Genomic DNA, 20,011 nt, shown 5'->3' on the forward strand with positions numbered 1-20,011 from the left:
ATTCATCGGCGAAGAGTCAATACGTTGTTTTTATGCTCACGGGTTCATTTCTATACTTCCGGATATTCAATCCGGAATGAAATTTATTTATATTATGAGCATATTCATCGGTTCAAACGGAAATGCATATTTAATGAGGAAGAAAATGGTTTTAATTATTCCCAAAATTTAATTGGCTGAGATAAGATCGGTCATTCTGTGGAATATAAATTGGATTGAAATTGAATTCGCAATTTTTATTTCGGAGACGAAGAATGGCATTAAGCGGACCCTGTCAATAGCGAACGGAACACTTTTTTGCAACATGCACACGAACGACAAACAGTTTATAATAGAAATGAAGTTACCATTCAAGTTTCAATGAATAAAGATTAGTTTACCAGTGGTAAAAAACCACTGTCCGTGTCCATTCAATGTGCAGCATGCACTCAAACATTCGCAGTAGACACGAAAAATGAAGAAAAAAAAAGTGTCTGTGCATTCATTTCTTCCATTTTAGTTCTTCTTATTTTCTCCGGATTAACGAAGGCACGCGCAAAACAAAGAAGAAGACATGAAACATAGTCGCTGCAGAGTGCAGGAGACCGCATATGTGCAGAAAACACATACAACTCGATGTACTGAGCAATGCATCGTATACAAGCGTTGTCATTCTCATTGAAATGAGCAGTAGTGTGAAGTTCACACTGTGAACTATATATGCGATTCTTCGTCTCTGTTCCCAATTTTAGTTTCCTCATAATAGATTCACTTATGATTAGAACCAAGTTGATTGAAATTAATGACAAAAATCCAACGAATAAACATACCATAACAACAAGTATATATCATTTTTTCACGCTTGCATTATTTCATTGCAAATTTATCTGGATTTACGCTTGAAATGAAAGTAATTTAACAAACAATTTGTTGACTAATTTTTCGCGCTGTGTCTAGACAGCTGATAATCTATTACGCTAAAAATATTATTTTTTTTTTATTTCGTTCTGCGAATTGGACGTCGACGACAATATAAAAATGATGATTGTATTTGATTTCGCTACATTTCAATCATCGTATTGGACAGCTGCATTTGTTTTTGAGTAGTGTGCCACAAAGTGATGTTTCCCAAATTGATCCAAAACTCTCTTTTATTCTTTTTGCTGTGCGACGCTGGTGAATCGGTAAATCGGATAGTTTTCCAAGTGATTTTTCATCAGTTTAAAATGTGATAAGTTTCCGTCGTTTTTTTTTCGCTCAGAAAATCTTTGAAGGAATACCCAAACAAGCCGAATGCAAGTACTACAATCCCGATCTAATAGCAAATTTTACATTCACGTACAAGCCATTGGGTTGGAAGAAGGCAAAATACAGCATTGACGGTTATATGAAAGAAGGTGTTGAAATAGATAATGCCGTGGTAATAATCTTTGTTCACCAGTAATTTCTATTTAAAATATTTTACGAGTTTCTTTTTGTAGATCAGGGGAACGACATATCGTCGTGAAAGTAACATGGAATATCGCGTATTTGGTCCAAAGGAATTAACAGTTGAAGCATGCGGTTTTTTAGGAGGATCGTGGACCCATGTAGTGGTCGATTTAGTTGCGGCTTATATGAAAAGGGCTGCGAAAAGCAACAATGTCTTTCATCCATGTCCATTTTCAGTAGGTGCAATGATAATATTTCTGACACAAAACCTATAGATAGAGAATTTCGAAACAACCGAAATTGTTGCGGCAAAAAAATTCTTCCTTTGTGGCAGTTCTTAAAAATCGTGCAAAATAATTCATATTCACATCTACATATAATTTACATTTTTCTTTTTGTATGTGATTGACAGGGTCATTTTTATATCCATGATTTAATCGTCGATGAAAATGCTTATAACGTTGTCAATTTTCTACCTAGTGGATTCTTTATGTTCAAGGCTCGAGTGTTTACTCGGCGCAACAATACCGAACATTTGCTCATCGAGACGGCCACCTATGTTGATTTGAGGCCAGTTGGTATTCATACAAAGAGATAAATTCAACGAATCGCGTGTTTTTGATTTTACTATCGATTTGATTTCAGACAATGAAGAATTTGTCGAAATTTTCCATTAAAATCACACAAGAATTTAAAAAAAATGACATTTCGATGAATAAAACTGTTCTCAAAATTGAGTTTTTAGATAAAACTTGAACCGATTAATAAATTTCAAAAGAAAAAAGAAAATTTGTCACAAAACGTTGGATGATTACTTTATTACGTGATTAAATGTATCTTCGTAAAACTTATCGAATGATATTTTCATTGAAAAAAATTAAAAGAAAGTTTCAAAATCGTGCATCGCGCGTATTGCAAATAGTGCATTAAATTCAATATATTGAAAAAACAAATGATTTCAGTCTAAACAAAATGGTGTAACTGTTCAAATGAAAGGTGTCAAAACTGAAGATTTGAACTTCAACCTAATTAAAATGAATGGAACAATGATTAAAAAGAATAAAATCAAACATAAAGCTATCGAAATTTAAAATCAATAAGTCATCGACTATGACTGCTTTTAGACAGAGACTCGAGCTGATCTATTCATTTTGTTTGTTTTCGTAAGAAATGACAAAATTGTCGGTTGCTGACGTTTCGATGAATCTTGCATGCTAAATCGACCATTGCTTGGTGTTTGTAAGAGACTTTTTGCCATTTTCTCTGCTTCTGACGATTTTGATGATATTTTCATGATTTTTGCTGAAGTCTAGAATGAGAAATCAAATTTGAACATTGACTATCATTTATTTTTGTTGTGAATGGGATTAAAGACGGAATGATTGCAAATATTTGCGATATTATATCTCTTAGGGACCAAATCGCACTGAAACAATTCATAGCTTACCTCGACTGGCAAGTCAGCATTGTGGCAGCCGCAATTGCATGTGCAACATGCTTTTTTCGGTTCCTCTTCTGCTACCGTTTTCGGGGGTTTCTTCTGTAATAGTTTTTGTGCTTGAGGCGGTGGCTAAAGAAATGAAAAAGATTAGATCACAACAATGAACAAAATTGAGTGGAAAAGCAGTTTATAAAAAATGAAAATTTGCTCACTTGCTGTCCAATTTTCGTTGCTTTAGGTATGATTGCGTGCATTTTGAGGCTTTCATTCAGACTAAGACTTGCGTTCGAGTCTTTTTTGCGAATTTCTCGAATTCGTTTGCGACAGTAGTTAATGGCCATCATTGATTGGGTTCGATGACCTTCGGGCAATTCAATTCCTTTGAATTCAGCGACACACTGATTGTACAGGTCAGGTGATTTCACATGATAATACTTTGGGTCCAGGGCGCGAGATCGCATTAAAGAATTAAATTCAATTAAAAGAACATCATTCGAATCGGTTGGATGTTTCGAATGTTTACCAACAAAACGCACCGTTTTATCAATCATATTGTAAATGGCATTAACAGTACAACTATCACCCTGGCATTTCAAATACATAAACCTCGAATTGGCTGTCGTTTTTCGGTAGATATTGTATTTGGCGTCTTTGAACAACGCTTCGGAACCTATCGTTTTTCGATGGAAAAAGAATTGGAAAATGGAATTAAAAAAAAAAATGTTTGAAACAAATTTTTAATTCATTTGAACCCACCTGCCAATGGTTCAAACGCCGAATTGCCGGGATTTCTTTGAGGTTTTATTCTGAAACGGAAGAATAGCAACTTAAATTGATTTTGATTGAATTTAATGACTTAAAATTGATTCAAGTTGTACTTAAAACGTTTGAATTGGGATTTCCAACAAAAAACCGAATTTCCCGAAAATCAAAGTAAATTTTTCGCTCTTTTCCCCATGATATAAAATCGAATTCAAACTCACTTCAATTCCGGCAATGTCATTACTTCGGTTGGTTTGGGTATGATCTTTTTTGCTTTAATCAACTCGTTATTCTCCGTTGCTTGGTCACCATTTGATGAATTAATTTGTTTTTCATCTTCCTCTGCCTTTTGTATTCCATTGTGTTTACTTCGATACTGTCGTAGGGCTTCAATGGTATTCTTATAATGACCATTTGGCAAGTGGATCCCCTTAAATCCAGCTACACAATCATGATAAATTTTATGGATTTCAATACGATTCAATGTTGGATCGAATAATTTAGTTCGAAGAAGATTCCTCAGTTCAATTAGTTTAATGTCATTTTTCCTGGTCGGATGATTGGAATGTCGACCGATTTGTCGTGCAGTTTCATTTTCTGTGTTATAGATCAAAGTAACCGGGCAATCTTCTCCTCGGCACTTTAGATATATGGAATTGGGATATTTAACCCTTCTTTGATATAAGTTACCAATCGAATCCTTATACGCTGTCATCGAATCTGCAAGGGGGAAAAAGTGTTTTATTCGTTTTTTGGTAAAATTCATAAAAGTCGCAAATATTTTACCTCCGATTGGCTCAATGGTTAGTTTTTTAGGCATTGCCGGACTTTTTGGGCGATTCCTGGAAAATATTTTAAATCATAAACAAAAACTTTAGCAAAGAAAAAATGAAATCATTTCACAAATGTCAATTGGTCAACAATTTGATTTTAGTCTAATTTAACCCTAGTTTTGAGAGAGAAAAAAAATATCATAAGGAACCAGAACTTATAGTTCGAAGAAGATTTGAAGAAATTCGACACTTACAAAGTTTTCCTAGGGCTCGTTCTCAACGCCGCCAATTCAAATGGCTCTGATTGGATACATATTTTAGAAGCTGCCTTTAGTTTTGCTGCACGAGTTTTCGGTCTTCGTGCTGAATCCATATCTTGGTCTGAGTCTTCACTCTCGTCCAGTTTGTATTGTTTGTTGTCACTATCCACGGTTTCGGCCCAACTTCTTTTTCTTAGCTTGCGATTTAAGTCTTTGATCTCGTTTTCTTTCTGATTTTCGACATCGTTATTATCTTTGATGTCATTTTGCATTTTTTCGGTAACTAAGACACCGACTTCACTACTTTTTTGTTGTTCGATGATAATTACATCATCGTCTAAGCCATCTATGATCTCATTTATCTTTTCCTCGCATCTCAGAACTTTGTTCTCGATCCTTTTCAGTTCTTCTGCATCGTCATTCAAGTCTTTGAGATCGTTTTCATCTTGATGTTCGACATTGCCGTTATCTTTGATTTCACTCTGCTTTTCTTGATTGGTAGTCTCTGAGTTCAAAACATTGAATTCTCTCGTTTTGTCTTGTTCTACATCACCATTCATGTCATGGATCGTATTTTTCTCTTTTCCAACTCCAACATTGTTCTCTTCGATTTCCTTATCCTTTTCTTCTGCTTTTTGCTTCTTCTCTTTTCCAAGTCGCTTGTGTCTCGAAAGTCTACGGATATTCTTTCGAAAACTCCGAACAGATACAACGGCTCTCTTGCGACGACCTGCTGGAAATTAAATGAAATGACATTAGTTGATGCAAAAGACTTATTTTACATTGCGAACCAGATAAAACTGGCACAATCTCTATCTAATACAGTTTTGTAATATTCGTGAGGCTGCCCTATAATTTCTGTGCTGAGACTTACACTGACTCGCATGAACCATAAGCCCAAAGATTATATGCAAAAATGAATCTTCAATGGCTTCGAAGAACAATCAATTATTCAATCTACTTTTTACGAAGAATGTTCGAAAAATGAAACATTTTGTATGAAAAATTGAGCAATCGGAAGAAACCCAATTGATTAGATTCTATTTTGAGTGAGATTTAATCGGATTTATCCATTTAATGTTTTCAAAAAATAAATTTTTCGAACGAACTCTTCATTTTCACGCGTAAGAATTTATTTATATTTTTTTCCTTCATTTTCTCAGCGGTTGCTGGATAAAATGACACAAAGTATTACTGTGAATTTGGTAATTTTCGTGTGTGAAGTGTAAATTGTTCCACTTTGTTCGGGGAACACAATTTTTTGCCGCTTTTTTATGTAAAATCCGATTTTCTATGGATTCTTGTTGAAAAAATGTCATAAATCAAAGCAATAGAACTACAGACTAGATTGAGAATAATAGAAGTAATCCTTTTTTGCATAAATAATTTTTATATTGGAATTTATTCCATGTTCTGCATTAAATAGACGAGAACATTCAATGAAAGGCAAAGATATTTGAAAACAGAACATGGTTTTGTGTCATTTTGACCATGTATTATGCTAAATTTTACTCTTTTTGGCATGAAAATCGAGAGTTCTTTGAGTTCTTCAAAGCATTATCCGAAGTATTAGTTTCAAACCGGTCTGAAACAATGAAATCGACGATGTTTGATTTCAACCAAGACTTACCTGCAACTCGTTTCATCATCGTTGACTCATCATCTGTGTCGTCCCTTTAGAAAATGGCAGTGAAAAATTGAAGAAATAATTTTTTGGTCAGTTTGTTGAACGAAAGTGATTTTTCATAAAAAGAAAATAATTAAAATGGAATTGAAAATCTAATTTGAATTTCATTCAACATCAAAAATTGAACTGAATTCGGCTTTACGCCAAATTGCAACAAACTTGAGATAAAATTAACAAAACAATCCATAAACTGTCAAGAATCGGATATTCCGTTTGATTGAATTGAAAAAAACACACAAATGAGTGCTTACTCTGATGTAATCGAGTTGTCGTCTAAAGAATCATTATCCGACTGTGTGCAATCGATTTTCTTCAAATTATTTTCATCTAGCGGCTCATTTTTTACTTCGATGTCATTTTCCAGCTCCTTCCGTATCGAATTGACATAATCACTGATCAATACTTTGGGTGACTGATTCTCGTCTTCATCCGCCTCATCTGATCCCGAATAATAGCAAAATTCCACATCCATTTCGGGTTCATCCATCGTTACACTCATAGTTTGCCAATATTTTGATCGTAAAATATTTCAATCGCCGAATATGTTTGGTGCGAACGGTTTTAATCACTGAATTTTTTTTTTATCGAAGAAACTCACAAAAGTACTTGAAAGAACACAAAGATCTCATAAAATGACATCCAAGTCGACGCAATATTCTTTTTTCAATAAATTTAAATGCAATGAATTTCGTTTTTATTTTCGTTTTTTCAATATTTCAATCGCACTTTCAAAACTACGACCGAACCAAATTGAAAATATTAAAAAAATTTCTTTTTTTTGGAAAATACTATTTCTGACAATAAAATATGTAAAGTAATCTATAATGCGTTGCTGTTGGTTGTCCGGTCGCTCGTTGACAGTTGACATTATATGCACCGCGATGACGTTTCAGGAACATAGTGAAGTTGGCGCTTCATTTGTTCCATCATTGGAAACGAGGGTTGGCACTTTTACACACAACGTTGATCTTGTTTTTTTTTTGACACAATTCATTTGGAGCAATGTTGCAATATTTTTACAGAGGAAAACGAAATTGTAATGGTTTGATGGAAAAGAATGAGAAGATGAGAACGGAATTTGTGTCAATATTGAAATATGTCGCTGAGTTCTATGAAAAAAATTTTTTCAGGTTTTTCAAGACCCAAATGCATGCAGTGTCAAATTGTTCTTCATTTTTTCATGTTTTTATCGTTGAAGTTCGGTGATTTCTCAAATTTTCAATTTAAATATGTTGCTAATTGCAATTCATAATACTTTTTTTCTTCGAAAATTGTCGTTTTTATCCGTTCGGCACCTCCAATTTAATTCTCATGCAAATTCCCATTTATGGAAAAGCCTTAATAAAGACTTCACTGTTAAAAACGGTCTTCTTAGAAGTTACTTTACCTGTTTAAGTACACAAAACCGAGAAAAACCCGTATTACATCCAATTTTTTTTCTTAACTTTTTCTTTAGTCACTTCTTCTTCTTTTCTCATTTTTTTTTCTTTACTTTATTTTTGCTCGAATAATTGAAAAATTGTGCATGTTTTTGGAACAAAACGAATAAAATAGAGATTTAAACTCAAGAACTGAGACATTTAAAACTAATGAATAAGATGACAGTTGGGCTTGAACTAAAACTAAACGATCTTTTTACAAAGTCATAGTGACCGATGGATCATTGTCAAACTATCGTAAATTGCTTCAAATGTTAGGCTGCTGGCTGCTCAAAGGACAGGTTTTTCCATAGTTCAAATAAATCATGAGCTCCAATGTCACTAATCCACGGCGGGTTTGTTTTTGAACTGTTTCAGTCAAAGAGAATAGAGGTGGAATCAATTAGCTGCTCCAGTTGATAAAAAAAAATTCTTCAAAACTCTGTGAGGTTGGTTTCTTGAATATTTCTATGTTCATCAAATTTGGTGCATTGCAGCTATCTTCCTAGCATTTCTCGAACTATCCACAAAATGGTGCTACTGACATGCACTGCTGATTTTTGCCCTCAACTCGGAATTGTTCTAGTGGATTCTCTCATTTTTGTTCAATTGGTCAAAGAGCGATGAGATTCGACTTGCAAAAGATGTACAGTGTTCGACAGGAAAGAGAGAAGTAGACGGGAGTTATGTCCATTGACAGGAGGGCCGAATCTCCACAAGGTGATGGCTGATTTCATTTTGTTCTACTTAAAGATACAAGTATGAATGGACAGTATTCATTGTTCATTCGTCCATCGAAATGTCTACGCTACAGTCATTGGACATCACTGCTTTGTTGCAATTCAGCAATCATCTGGCAGTGAAAATCATCAACGGTGGCGTTTACCAGCCGCGTTACCTATAAGAAGAGCAAGAAATCGAATAAAATTAAGGAAAACCAATAAATCTAAATATACGGTTTGTATTCACTTGAAAACCAAAAGTTTGACGCTCTCTCACTCACCTCCGTGCAAAACTGTGCATGAATTATTATTTCCTCCTACATTAGATAGTTGCACAAGTTTTGCTGAATGATATTTCTCCCAAATTCATGATTTTCTGTGGGTCCAAAAAACAGTCAGCACCAGTTAAATCCAGTAAAATTGTCCATCTGTCATGAAATTGACAAAAAGAGTAACTTATGAAAAATGCATGACATTCAAGACCTCTGAAGTATTCTTTTTCCAAGAGATACAATCTTGTAAGACAAACCCAACAAAAAGTTGTTTGTACCTTTGTGAACCATTCGCATAGTTGCTCTTCTGTCGTGTGTTTACTTCTGCGATGAATATGCCGATCTATCTGTGATAAAATATCACTATTGCACTTTACAAATCCAGTGCATCATTTGCTGCCAGGTATCCATTACTCTACCATTCGGCATGGTCCATTACATACTTCAGAGAGCTCTTTTTGCACCACGTCAACAAGGCTTATGGACATAAATTAGAACGTTCTGCGGTTTTATACATGGCACAGCGTCCGTCTTTCACAACTTCTCATGCCAAAATGTACAGTTTTCGTTTTCCATTCAACAAATTTGTAGAAAAGTTCTTTCGAGGTGGGCTTAGCTCCTATAAAAAGATCAGTTTGAACGGAAAATTAATCAACTTTTTAATAAAAGTATCAAGTTGATACTATGAACAATACCCAATGTAGAGAATTTCATAAAAATTACTTTTTTTTACAGAAAAATCTTCAATTTCCAATATTCCGTATTCGTACTTAACTCTGTTCTCATCTTCAGCGACTGTCATTAATGGTTGTTCCTCCGCTTAGGCATAGAATTAAAATTCTAATTTCACTTCTAGTTCCACCAGCCTCATGACTATTTCCAAATCTTTATTATTCGCTGCGGTTTTGACGTTTTTCTGGTGGTTATCCTTTTCTTTTCGGTTGGAAAAAACGTAGTTCTCTGCCCATTTTGATCGATTGAATAATCTAATAGGTGACGGTGTGGTATAATTTACGGAAAATTGTGGTTTAAATCCGTAATTTCACTGAAATTTCACACAATGCCCATTATATTCACTGCAATTTTTGCTTATATTGCAAGTATTGATAATTATTTCTGCATAAAGATCACCGAATGGCCAGAAAACTTTTTAAATTTTAGCTATTTAGTCATTTATAAAGCTGTCTTCCAAAAATATTTTATTTATGTCAATAAAAACATTGTTCTGGAATAAAAAAAAAACTTCTGTTCACTCTCCATGCACGTTCTTTCAAATACGTTGACAGATGGTACAAACCGGCTTTTGACATTTCGTTGTCATAGCGCTCCATTGACACTCCGTTCCAGTCACTGGAAGTGAAGCCAGTGGTGGAAGTACGTGCTGAATGAAACCTCTTGTCAACATTTAAATCAAAGCAAGGAAAAATATCAACGATTTTTTTTTTCATACATCAAGCTAAATGTAAAACTGAAGTATTTTATGATAACTCCCACTTTGGAATTTGATTTGTTTGATGATTTATGACCATTAACCAATGACCATTATGACACACAAACTTGAATTCGTTTGAAGAGAACTCTTTTTTGTCGAATCAATACATTTATTATGCAATAGAATGCTACTTTGACTTTCCATTTCGATACGTTGGGAATCGTTAAATGATTTATATGGACAATACGGATTTTCTGCATAAACTGAACTATAAATGCTATAAAAATCTATGCCATGAACTACTTTGTGAAGAATTTTCGTTTCTAATCAAGAAGTGACTGTTCTTTTACTAGGACTTTGCATTTTAGACTCTGAAAGTTTGATAAAAAAGGAGATATTATTCTCTCTAGTTGCATTTTTACGGATCAGCAAATCTCTTCCGATTTTATACTTTGATTCAGTTGAACTCCAGATTAATAATACTGGCTTGTTTGAATATAGATTTGGAAGCTTAACACATCAGCTTAAAACTAATTGGCATTCTGGTACTCACTTTGATCAACGTTCTATACTTTACCCAACAGTCGTTCGAATTTCATGAACCTATATAGTCTTTTGATGAGAATTTGATACAAGAATTTTACACCCAAATAAATTTTTCTTTTAATAAATCGTGCATTTGATTTCGTGCTCGACTGCCTCATCACATTGAGCAAAACCTTTTAAGCAATTCGAGCAACTGAACAGGAACTCGCTGACGTGCGTTCGCATGTGCGATTGAAGATGTGATTTCTGTCTGAATCGTTTTGCGCAATGCGTGCATGGAAACGGCGTTTCAACAGTGTGTCGGCGCATGTGGTTTTTAAAACAGCTTGCGTATATAGTGGTATAATGGCACGATGAACATTTGTGCTGTATGCCGTTTCCTTTCGATGCAGTCCACTTTTTCTGGTTATTGCGAATGGTAGTTTTAGGTTTGTTTCTTGATGCGGCTACATTATTCTTCCCCATTGTACTGCCAAGTGGGCTTCGTTTTGCCTTCGATTGATTCAAGCATCGCTTTACGATGGTAGCCCATTTCTTTCTTTCCCACGATTTTCAGCTGAATCTTTTTGCGCATTTTTGTCGATCTTCTCCTTCTTCACCTCTGGTTTAATTTCATCCAAATCACAAACGTCGATGAAATCCATTTAGTCACCACCAATTGAATTGACAGATGACCTACTCGCGGAGCGTTCCGATGCTGACACCGTCACCACGTCGGCTGTATCTGCGGGCTCTAACTTGACGGTGGTTGGTTCTTGTTTTATTTCAATTCCATTCAAAATCCATTCGTTATTATCTTGAAACGGAGTTTCATTCGGAGATGAACCACCTTTATCGGGCGGCCGCAAATGGCCATCATCCATTCAGAGATGACTTTAGAGCACTCAAGTGGTATTTTTTTCGTTCTACTTTAGCTTTTTGGCCAGGATTTTTAAAAAATAATATTTTGTGTAACATAACGAAGAAGAGCTTACATTTTCTGCCCCCGGTATTCGCATTGTGTGGTCATATGCACCTAGTAATTACGCGCATTGGCTCAATTTCGCAATATTACGCAATTTCTACTTTTGGGGATTTTTTCTTCATATTTTACTAATATAAATGTGGTTTTTCAAAAACTGTTCTTTGTTATGTTACACAAAATATTGATACAAAGTTTTTTTGACCAAAATGGTAAAGTATTTAACGAAGAAAAAAACAAAAAAAAACAACACAAATAATCGGGTGCGCTAAAGTCATCTCTGCATCCATTGTGCTGTAATTCAGAGATATCATTAAGATTTATTTCTCATTAGAAATGTCAAACACAAACTCAAATATGAATGATTCCAATCAGATTACAATTTACCTTTTGTCTAGCAACTGAATGTGAATATTTCTGGTGAGCCAAAGCTTTGGTCAACAACTAAAGTTGTGAAATACTTCGTAATTATGAAAATGTAACTTTAATGAATCAGCGACAAAGCGCTTCCAAAATGGCAAAAAGAACAAATGAAAATATGTTTTATGTTGAAGTGAACGTGTTGCATCGACAGTCGATGCACAGATATGTGTTGATATAGGACGATGAAACAGAAGTAAGCACACTAACACTCTTGTTGACGTTTCGAATTGAGATGTGGTGTTGTCACTGCTGTCGACTTTCGAATATTTCGCTTAAAACCAGGCAATCAGCTATTTTAACATGTCACAAGAAATTCTCAGCATTTTTTTTTATATTTCAATCAATATCAAGCACATTTAAAATCTGTTATTCGAAAATCGAGTTAAAACGATATAATTTTCCATCAAAATTTTCGAATTTTCATCATCATTTATTAAATTTATATTTTGTTTTTGATCGGTTAAAGTCTTATTTTCCAAACATTTCAATTTGTAGCAAAAAAAATGGAACATTTTGCTTTCAATAAACAATTTGTAAAACGAATTTGAAATTGCATTCTTTCATTCAATTCTAGTGACGTCTCGATGAGTTGAATCAAAATCATTGACACTTCAATCGCCACACAGAAATGTTGACAAGTGACGTTTGAGTGAGCCCTTCTAATACAAGCTCACGCTCACGAATCGATCTGCACTCACACAATCACATGCTGATTTTGTGGATGGACAATTGGACATTCTTTTCTACGGTGACAGTCAAGGCGAAAGCACGTTTCAGAACCACGCGTATCAACTTTTTATTTTCAAGCCTACATTTCGATTCAACGCAATCAGACTTTATTGTTGTGAAATAATTAGATTTTCGATCCTTTTTGAAGTAAATAACAAATCGGAATCATAAAATCAATGGGAGAAAATGGACAATGAAAGGAAGTAAGTACATTTCGATGTTCCATTGACAAGTGGTGAGTGCTGGTGACTTCAATTTGCTCACTTGAATCATGCATTTCAAATGTTTAGAATACATTTGGAAAACAAGAATTCATTAGATTATCAGGTAGCATTTGTAATGAGTTTCCTTCGTGCCGCCAAACATAACCTCGAAAATATTCTTTGCTGCATCTAAAATGTCAAATACTTTTCATTAATTCACAGATATTCGACGAAAAGTGGTGTCAACCAAGGACACAGCTCTGATGAACCACTGAAATCGAACAGCCGGATGGCGTCTGTAACTCCGAACAACGTTCAGTCGGCTGATGCATCCGCTATCAAACAGGAAAGCGACATCAAACAAGAGCCAGTGTCTGTTGGTGAATTGGTTGACGTTTCGGTATCGACTCATCGCAATGCGGTACATGTTCCTAGTTTCGATGAACGTGACACTGAATACGATTTTGATCACTTGAGCTGGGACGAGGCCAAGGCCGAGAAAGAAGAGAAGGCGAAGACAAGTGCTGACAACGGGAAGCAAGCGATGGTTGACCAACAAGACCGACAGCCGCCTTCACAGAATAGAGAAGATTTACGCATGCCAGAAAGTGGCAATGTGGCTCACAACAGACATCAACGAGGCGGTAACGCTTATGGAAACACATCAAAGCCACACAAGTGTGAGTTTTGCGAATATTCCGCTCAATATAAGTGCCTTTTGAATCGGCACATGTTGAAACACACTGGCGAGAAGCCACACGGATGCACCCTTTGCCCGAAACGTTTCAAAGAAAAACGAAATCTCCTTGGTCACATGAAAGCTCACGTCCAAGAGTTTCTGTTCTATTGCTTGGGCTGCTTGCAAGGATTCGATGGAAAGGAAGAGAAGACGGAACACGAATCGAACTGCAAAATTCGTCGCTACGAATGTCATTTGTGCAAAAAATCGTTTGGTTCACACAAGATAAGGATTGTGAATCACATTCGTGTACATAGCGGTGACAAACCGTTCGAATGTGAAGAATGCTTCAAGCAATTTTCAGAGAAAGGCAGTCTAAGCAAACACATGAAGCTTCATGCCGGTGCACGTCCATTCCGCTGTTCAAAATGTCACGAAGGATTCTCAGATCAAGACGAAAGAGATTCACATGAGGAGGAGTGTAATCGTCGTGTCTACAAATGCTATGTTTGTCGCAAATCAATTGGTTTGAAGAAATTTCATTTGATTGGTCATATGCGCACTCACTCTGGTGAAACACCGTTCCAGTGTACAGAGTGTCCAAGAAAATTCTCTCAAAATTATCAGCTCAAGAGGCACATGTACACACATAAAACGAATCTTCCATTCGAATGCTTGATCTGTCGTCGGGGTTTTCTGAAGAACGACAAACGGAAGGAACACCAACGAAACTGCAACGGACGCTACTACGAGTGTTACTTGTGCAAGAAGTTGTTCCGTTCATCCAAGGACCAATTGAAAGGTCACATGCACACGCATTCAGGCGAGAAACCATTCCGCTGCGACCTGTGTCGCAAAACATTTACATGGAAATCGAATTTGAACAGGCACATGAAAAACAGTCACCGCAAATAATACTGAAGGACGCGATTTGCTTGTACGGATATTCCCATGGGGAAGTCAGACAACGTTTATTTTCATCGAATCAACTTCATTGAATGAACAAAAAAAATATATCGAGAAAATTCCAATATTCTAAAAATACCTATGTATCTCAAGTGAATCCAATGTCGTATGGCCAATAAATCAATATAGAACAGTTTTTTCCATTATATAATCTTACAACTATACTATCGAACTCTATTGACTTTCAAAATCTTGGATAAATCTGTTAAAATCTTATTCTCCAAACATTTCAATTCGTAGCAAACAAATCTAACATTTTGATTTCAAAAAACAATTTGTAAAACGGATTTGAAATTGCAGTATTTCATTCAATTCTAGTGACGTCTCGATGAGTTAAATCAAAATAATTGACACTTCAATCGCCAAACAGAAATGTTGACAAGTGACGTTTGAGTGAGCCTTTCAAATACATGCTTACAAATCGAACAGCACTCACACAATCGTATGCGATACATCCACCGCTTCGTCGCTGATTGTGTGAATTAACAATTGAACATTCTTTTCTACGGTGACAGTCAAGGTGAAAACACGTTTCAGAGCCACGCTACTGCTGGTGTAGCAATTTTTCATCTAAAAGCAAACAAAGTGCACTCCGATTCAACGCAATCAGACTTTATTTGTTGTGAAATAATTAAATTTTCGATCACTTTTGAAGTGAATAATAATTCGCATTGTAAAACTCTAATCAAAGTTTATTTGAATCATAAAACCTTTAGGGAAAAATGGACAATGAAATGAAGTGAGTACATTTTTATGTTCCATGGGCAAGTAGTGAATGCATTTGGCAAACCTAACCTCAAAAATGTTCTTCGCTGCATCTGTGATATCAAATTCTTTTCATTGATTCTCAGACAATCGACGAAAATTGGAGTGAAGAAAGAATGCAGCTCTAATGACCCAATGGAATCGAATGGCCGGATGGCGCCTGTGACTCCGGGCAACATTCAGTCGGCTGATTCATTCGAGATCAAACGGGAAAGCGACATCAAACAAGAGCCAGTGTCTGTTGGCGAATTGGTTGACGTTTCGGTATCGACTCATCGCAGTGCAGTACGTGTTCCTGGTTTCGATGAACGTGAAGCTGAATACTATTTTGATGACTTGAGCTGGGATGAGGCTAAGGCTGAGGTGAAGAACGTATGTGACAAAAAGAAAGAAGAGAAGGCGAAGACAAGTGCTGACAACGGGAAGCAAGCGATGGGTGACCAACAAGATCAACAGCCGCCTTCACAGAATATGAAAGATTTGCGCCCGCCAGAAAATGGCAATGAGGCACACAACACACAGCAACGAGGCGGTAATGCTAATGGAAGAACATCAAAGCCACACAAATGTGAGTTCTGCGAATATTCCGCTTAATATAAAAGGTGTTTGAATCGTCACATGTTGAAACACATCGGCGAAAAGCCACACGGATGCACCCTTTGCCCGAAACGTTTCGAAGAAAAACGAAATCTCCTTGGTCACATGAAAGCTCACGTCCAAGAGTTTCTGTTCCATTGCTGGGGCTGTTTGCAAGGGTTCGATGGAAAGGAAGAGAAGACAGAACACGAAGCCAATTGCAAAGTTGTCCGCTATGAATGTTATTTGTGCAAGAAATCGATTGGTTCACACAAGACAAGGATGGTGATTCACATGCGCGTACACAGTGGTGACAAGCCATTCGAATGTAAAGAATGCTTCAAGCAATTTACACTCAACAACTCATTAAACAAACACATGAAGCTTCATGCTGGTCCACGGTAATTCCGCTGTTCAAAATGTCACGAAAGATTCTCAGATCAAGACGAAAGAGTTTCACATGAGGAGAAGTGTAATCGTCGTGTTTACGAGTGCTATGTTTGTCGCAAATCAATTGGTTTGATGAAATCCAATTTGATTCGTCATATGCGCACTCACTCTGGTGTAACCCCGTTTCAGTGTACAGAATGTCCAAGAAAATTTTCTCGAATTGATTGTCTAAGGCGCACATGTGCACTCACACAACAAAGCTTCCATTCAAGTGTTTGATTTGTCACCGTGGTTTTCTTAAGAACGACAAACGGAAAGCACACCAACGAAACTGCAACGAACGCTACTACGAGTGTTACTTGTGCAAGAAGTTCTTCCGCTCATCCAAGTCTAACTTGGAAGGTCATATGCACGAACATTCAGGCGATAAGACGTTCCGATGCAAACTGTGTAAGCAAAAATTCACAGCGAAGTCCAGTCTCAATAGACACATAAATAGTATCCATAACAAGAATCGTTGATCATATCGATCGCAATGATTATATTCTTTGTATGAAAAGTTATCAATTCATTTTCCGCAAATTGTCCTAAAATTTCTTGCCGTATTGAATTCAAATGAATTGAAGTCAAACTACACAATCATGATTTTCGATTACTTGAGAACTTTCATTTGATTTTTTTTTTCATGCAAAACTTTAGTTTCCCAAAAAACAAATCTGGAATTTCTTTTAGTTCTTCAATGAAATTGTGAAGAAAACTGATAATGAAATAAATAAAGTTGATAAATTCAAATCAGAGTTGTCATTTTCATATTTAGCGACATCTGGAATAAGTCAAGAGAACACGTAACTTATTCGCTGAGTGTAGGGAAGAAGGAAAGTACGAAAAAAGTGGTTTGATTGAAACGTCACCACTGACACAAGCTTGTGAATCAAAGTTGCACTCACACAAGCACACAGACTATTTCATAGCTTCATTGTGCACAAAGGCAGAACGACACATTCTTTTGGCTGTCATCACCGGAGCAGACTGCACGTTCTACTGCTCTGTCATTTGCAACCATTCTCAATTTCACATAAAGCAAAAATATTTCTAGTGTTAAAATACGAATTATATATAAATTTTCAAGCTTTTACACATAAATGTGATTTTCCACACATTTTGTCGAAGTAACTAACAGTTCAGAAAGTGCAAATCAATCAGAATTTTCCAAAAAGTCGACATTTTTGTGAAGTTAAATGGGGAACAAAAAGAAGTAAGTAATTTTCCATGACATTTCAGCTCAAGGCCAATGAAACTGTTTTACCTTGATCTTGTCAGTCATCTAGACATTTGACGAAAGTGAACGTTTGATCTAGTCAATTTGTAAAAAAATGATATCCCTTTGGTTCAATATCACATTGAATTTTTTCTCGTAAATAAGACTCATGCTATGGATGATTCAAGTCGAATGCGTTTCTTCACCGTGACATTCAAACAATTAGCCTCCTTTTTCTACTTGACAAAAGACTGCCTAGATTTTTTGTATCGATTAAATTCTATTGAGAAGATTGTCCCTTTGTTTTATGATTGAAATCTGAATTTTTATCCATTGAATTCCAGGCGAGCTACTGAAGCGGCATTGAACCCAAGCCATCGTTCCAATGCAGCATTCGAATCGAATGAATCAGAATTAGCAGTGGTCGAAGCTGACAATCAGTTGGATCATCCAGTTGAGGTTAAAGAGGAGCCTCGCATCAAGGAAGAGCCGCAATCAGTCGGTGAATTGGTCGATGTTACTGTTCCCGTTCCGACAAGGAATAACCGTGTTGTTGTACCTTCATTTGGTGTCGACCAACCGAACGGCAAATACGACTTTGACAGTCTTGGTTGGGATGATGCCAAAATTGAAGTGAAAGGAGAAACCGAAGTAAAGAAGGAAAAGGAATCGAAGACGAACGATGAATTAGGCGGTGATGCGATGGCAAATCAACGTGATCATCAGCGGCCATCACGACCAGATGAAAACGTTTCCACGCAGCCAGGAAGTGGCCACGGTGCCAAGAACAAGAAATCGTGTGACAAAGTTAGTGTTCCGAAAACTGTATTGAAGAAGCAGAAATGCGACGTTTGTGAATATTCTACCAATAATTAAGGTCATTTGAATCAGCACTTGTTGAAACACACTGGTGAGAAGCCACACGGATGCACCCTTTGCCCGAAACGTTTCAAAGAAAAACGAAGTCTCCTTGGTCACATGAAAATACACGTCAAAGAGTTTCTGTTCCATTGCTCAGGCTGCTTGCAAGGATTCGATGGAAAGGAGGAGAAGACGGAACACGAATCGAACTGCAAAATTCGTCGCTACGAATGTCATTTGTGCAAGGAATCATTTGGATCGAAGAAAGTACACCTGGTGATGCACATGCGGGTACACAGTGGTGACAAACCGTTCGAATGTGAAGAATGTTTCAAGCAATTTACACAAAAGAGCTCATTAAACGCACACATGGAGCTTCATGCCGGTCCACGTCTATTCCGCTGTTCAAAATGTCACGAAAGATTCTCAGATCAAGACGAAAGAGATTCACATGAGGAGAAGTGTAATCGTCGTGTTTACGAATGCTATGTTTGTCGCAAATCAATTGGTTTGATGAAATCCCATTTGATTCGTCATATGCGCACTCACTCTGGTGAAACTCCGTTCCAGTGCGTAAAATGCTCAAAATCATTTTCTCAAAGAGATCATCTCAAGAGGCACATGTTCACACATACAACAAAGCTTCCATTCAAGTGTTTGATTTGTCACCGCGGTTTTCTTAAGAACGACAAACGGAAGGCACACCAACGAAACTGCAATGGACGCAATTACGAGTGTTATTTGTGCAAGAAGTTCACCGGTTCATCCAAGGCTTACAGATTGAAAGGTCATATGTACACACATTCAGGCGAGAAACCATTCCGCTGCGAACTGTGCCGCAAAATATTTACACTGAAATCGATTTTGAAAAGACATATGAAAAACATTCACGACAAGCAATACTGAACGACGCGATTTTGTTACACCGTTCCCATGGGACAGTCAGACAACGTTTTTTTTCCATCGAATCAACTTCATTGAATGAACAAAAGAAAATTCTAATATTCCAAAAATAAGTTTTTCAACTACAGTAAATCAATTCAAAATAGTTTTTTTCATTATACAATCTCACAACAAAACTATCGAATTCTATTACATTTCAGCTTTTTGGTCAAATCTGTTAAAATCTTATTCTCCGACAACAACAACATTTCAATTCTTAGCAAATAAATGGAACATTTTGACTTCAATAAACAGTTTGCAAAACCAATTTGAAATTGAATTATTTCATTCAAGTCTAGTGACGTCTCGATGGGTTGAATTAGAATAATTGACACTTCAACACAGAAATGTTGACAAGTGACGTTTGGGTGAGCACTTCTAATACAAGCTCACGCTCACGAATCGATTTGCACTCACACAATTACATGCGTTATATTCACCGCTTTGTCGCTGATTTCGTGGATGAACATTCTTTTCTACGGTGACATTCAAGGCGAAAGCACGTTTCAGAACCACGCGTATCAACTTTTTATTT

General features: G+C 36.4%; 4 protein-coding genes and 1 long non-coding RNA gene across 6 annotated transcripts; 3 read left to right on the forward strand and 2 right to left on the reverse strand.

Annotated features, from left to right (window-relative positions):
* The first annotated feature begins 1,019 nt into the window (after positions 1 to 1,019).
* LOC129572465 (uncharacterized) lies at positions 1,020 to 2,009 on the forward strand. Its single transcript, XM_055452430.1, has 4 exons — positions 1,020 to 1,163; positions 1,241 to 1,399; positions 1,461 to 1,646; positions 1,823 to 2,009. The coding sequence occupies exons 1-4, from the start codon at positions 1,101 to 1,103 to the stop codon at positions 2,006 to 2,008; spliced, it is 594 nt and encodes a 197-aa protein (XP_055308405.1). The 5' UTR covers positions 1,020 to 1,100; the 3' UTR covers position 2,009.
* A 190-nt stretch (positions 2,010 to 2,199) lies between these two features.
* On the reverse strand, positions 2,200 to 7,225 carry LOC129572464 (uncharacterized). 2 transcript variants are annotated; one of them, XM_055452428.1, is made up of 9 exons: positions 6,585 to 7,225; positions 6,277 to 6,320; positions 4,641 to 5,379; positions 4,400 to 4,455; positions 3,835 to 4,333; positions 3,608 to 3,657; positions 3,064 to 3,521; positions 2,858 to 2,980; positions 2,200 to 2,719 (listed from the first exon to the last, which is right to left on the reverse strand). In XM_055452428.1, exons 1-9 carry the CDS (start codon positions 6,830 to 6,832, stop codon positions 2,531 to 2,533), a joined length of 2,406 nt encoding a protein of 801 aa, XP_055308403.1. In that variant the 5' UTR covers positions 6,833 to 7,225; the 3' UTR covers positions 2,200 to 2,530. The 2 variants fall into 2 exon arrangements, with proteins under 2 accessions (XP_055308403.1, XP_055308404.1); XM_055452429.1 differs by having other exon boundaries at positions 4,641 to 5,376; positions 6,585 to 7,214.
* Positions 7,226 to 7,853: 628 nt separating this feature from the next.
* On the reverse strand, positions 7,854 to 9,396 carry LOC129572461 (uncharacterized). Its single transcript, XR_008688453.1, has 3 exons — positions 9,024 to 9,396; positions 8,755 to 8,901; positions 7,854 to 8,649 (listed from the first exon to the last, which is right to left on the reverse strand). It is a non-coding gene; the product is annotated as an uncharacterized LOC129572461 (long non-coding RNA).
* A 3,461-nt stretch (positions 9,397 to 12,857) lies between these two features.
* Positions 12,858 to 14,840, forward strand: LOC129572463 (zinc finger protein OZF-like). The gene is made up of 2 exons (XM_055452427.1): positions 12,858 to 13,039; positions 13,262 to 14,840. The coding sequence occupies exons 1-2, from the start codon at positions 13,023 to 13,025 to the stop codon at positions 14,631 to 14,633; spliced, it is 1,389 nt and encodes a 462-aa protein (XP_055308402.1). The 5' UTR covers positions 12,858 to 13,022; the 3' UTR covers positions 14,634 to 14,840.
* Positions 14,841 to 15,406: 566 nt separating this feature from the next.
* On the forward strand, positions 15,407 to 19,328 carry LOC129572462 (zinc finger protein 84-like; the record flags this gene model as incomplete). The annotated part of the gene is made up of 5 exons (XM_055452426.1): positions 15,407 to 15,423; positions 15,536 to 16,017; positions 16,159 to 16,426; positions 18,018 to 18,472; positions 18,551 to 19,328. Coding segments are annotated over exons 1-5 (2,000 nt in total), but the record flags the coding sequence as incomplete, so codon positions are not given.
* Between the last annotated feature and the right edge of the window lie 683 nt (positions 19,329 to 20,011).

Source organism: Sitodiplosis mosellana, unplaced genomic scaffold, assembly GCF_009176505.1.
Source record: "Sitodiplosis mosellana isolate CC-2019 unplaced genomic scaffold, AAFC_SMos_1.0 Smas_scaffold_5045, whole genome shotgun sequence".
Taxonomy (NCBI): Eukaryota; Metazoa; Arthropoda; class Insecta; order Diptera; family Cecidomyiidae; genus Sitodiplosis; species Sitodiplosis mosellana.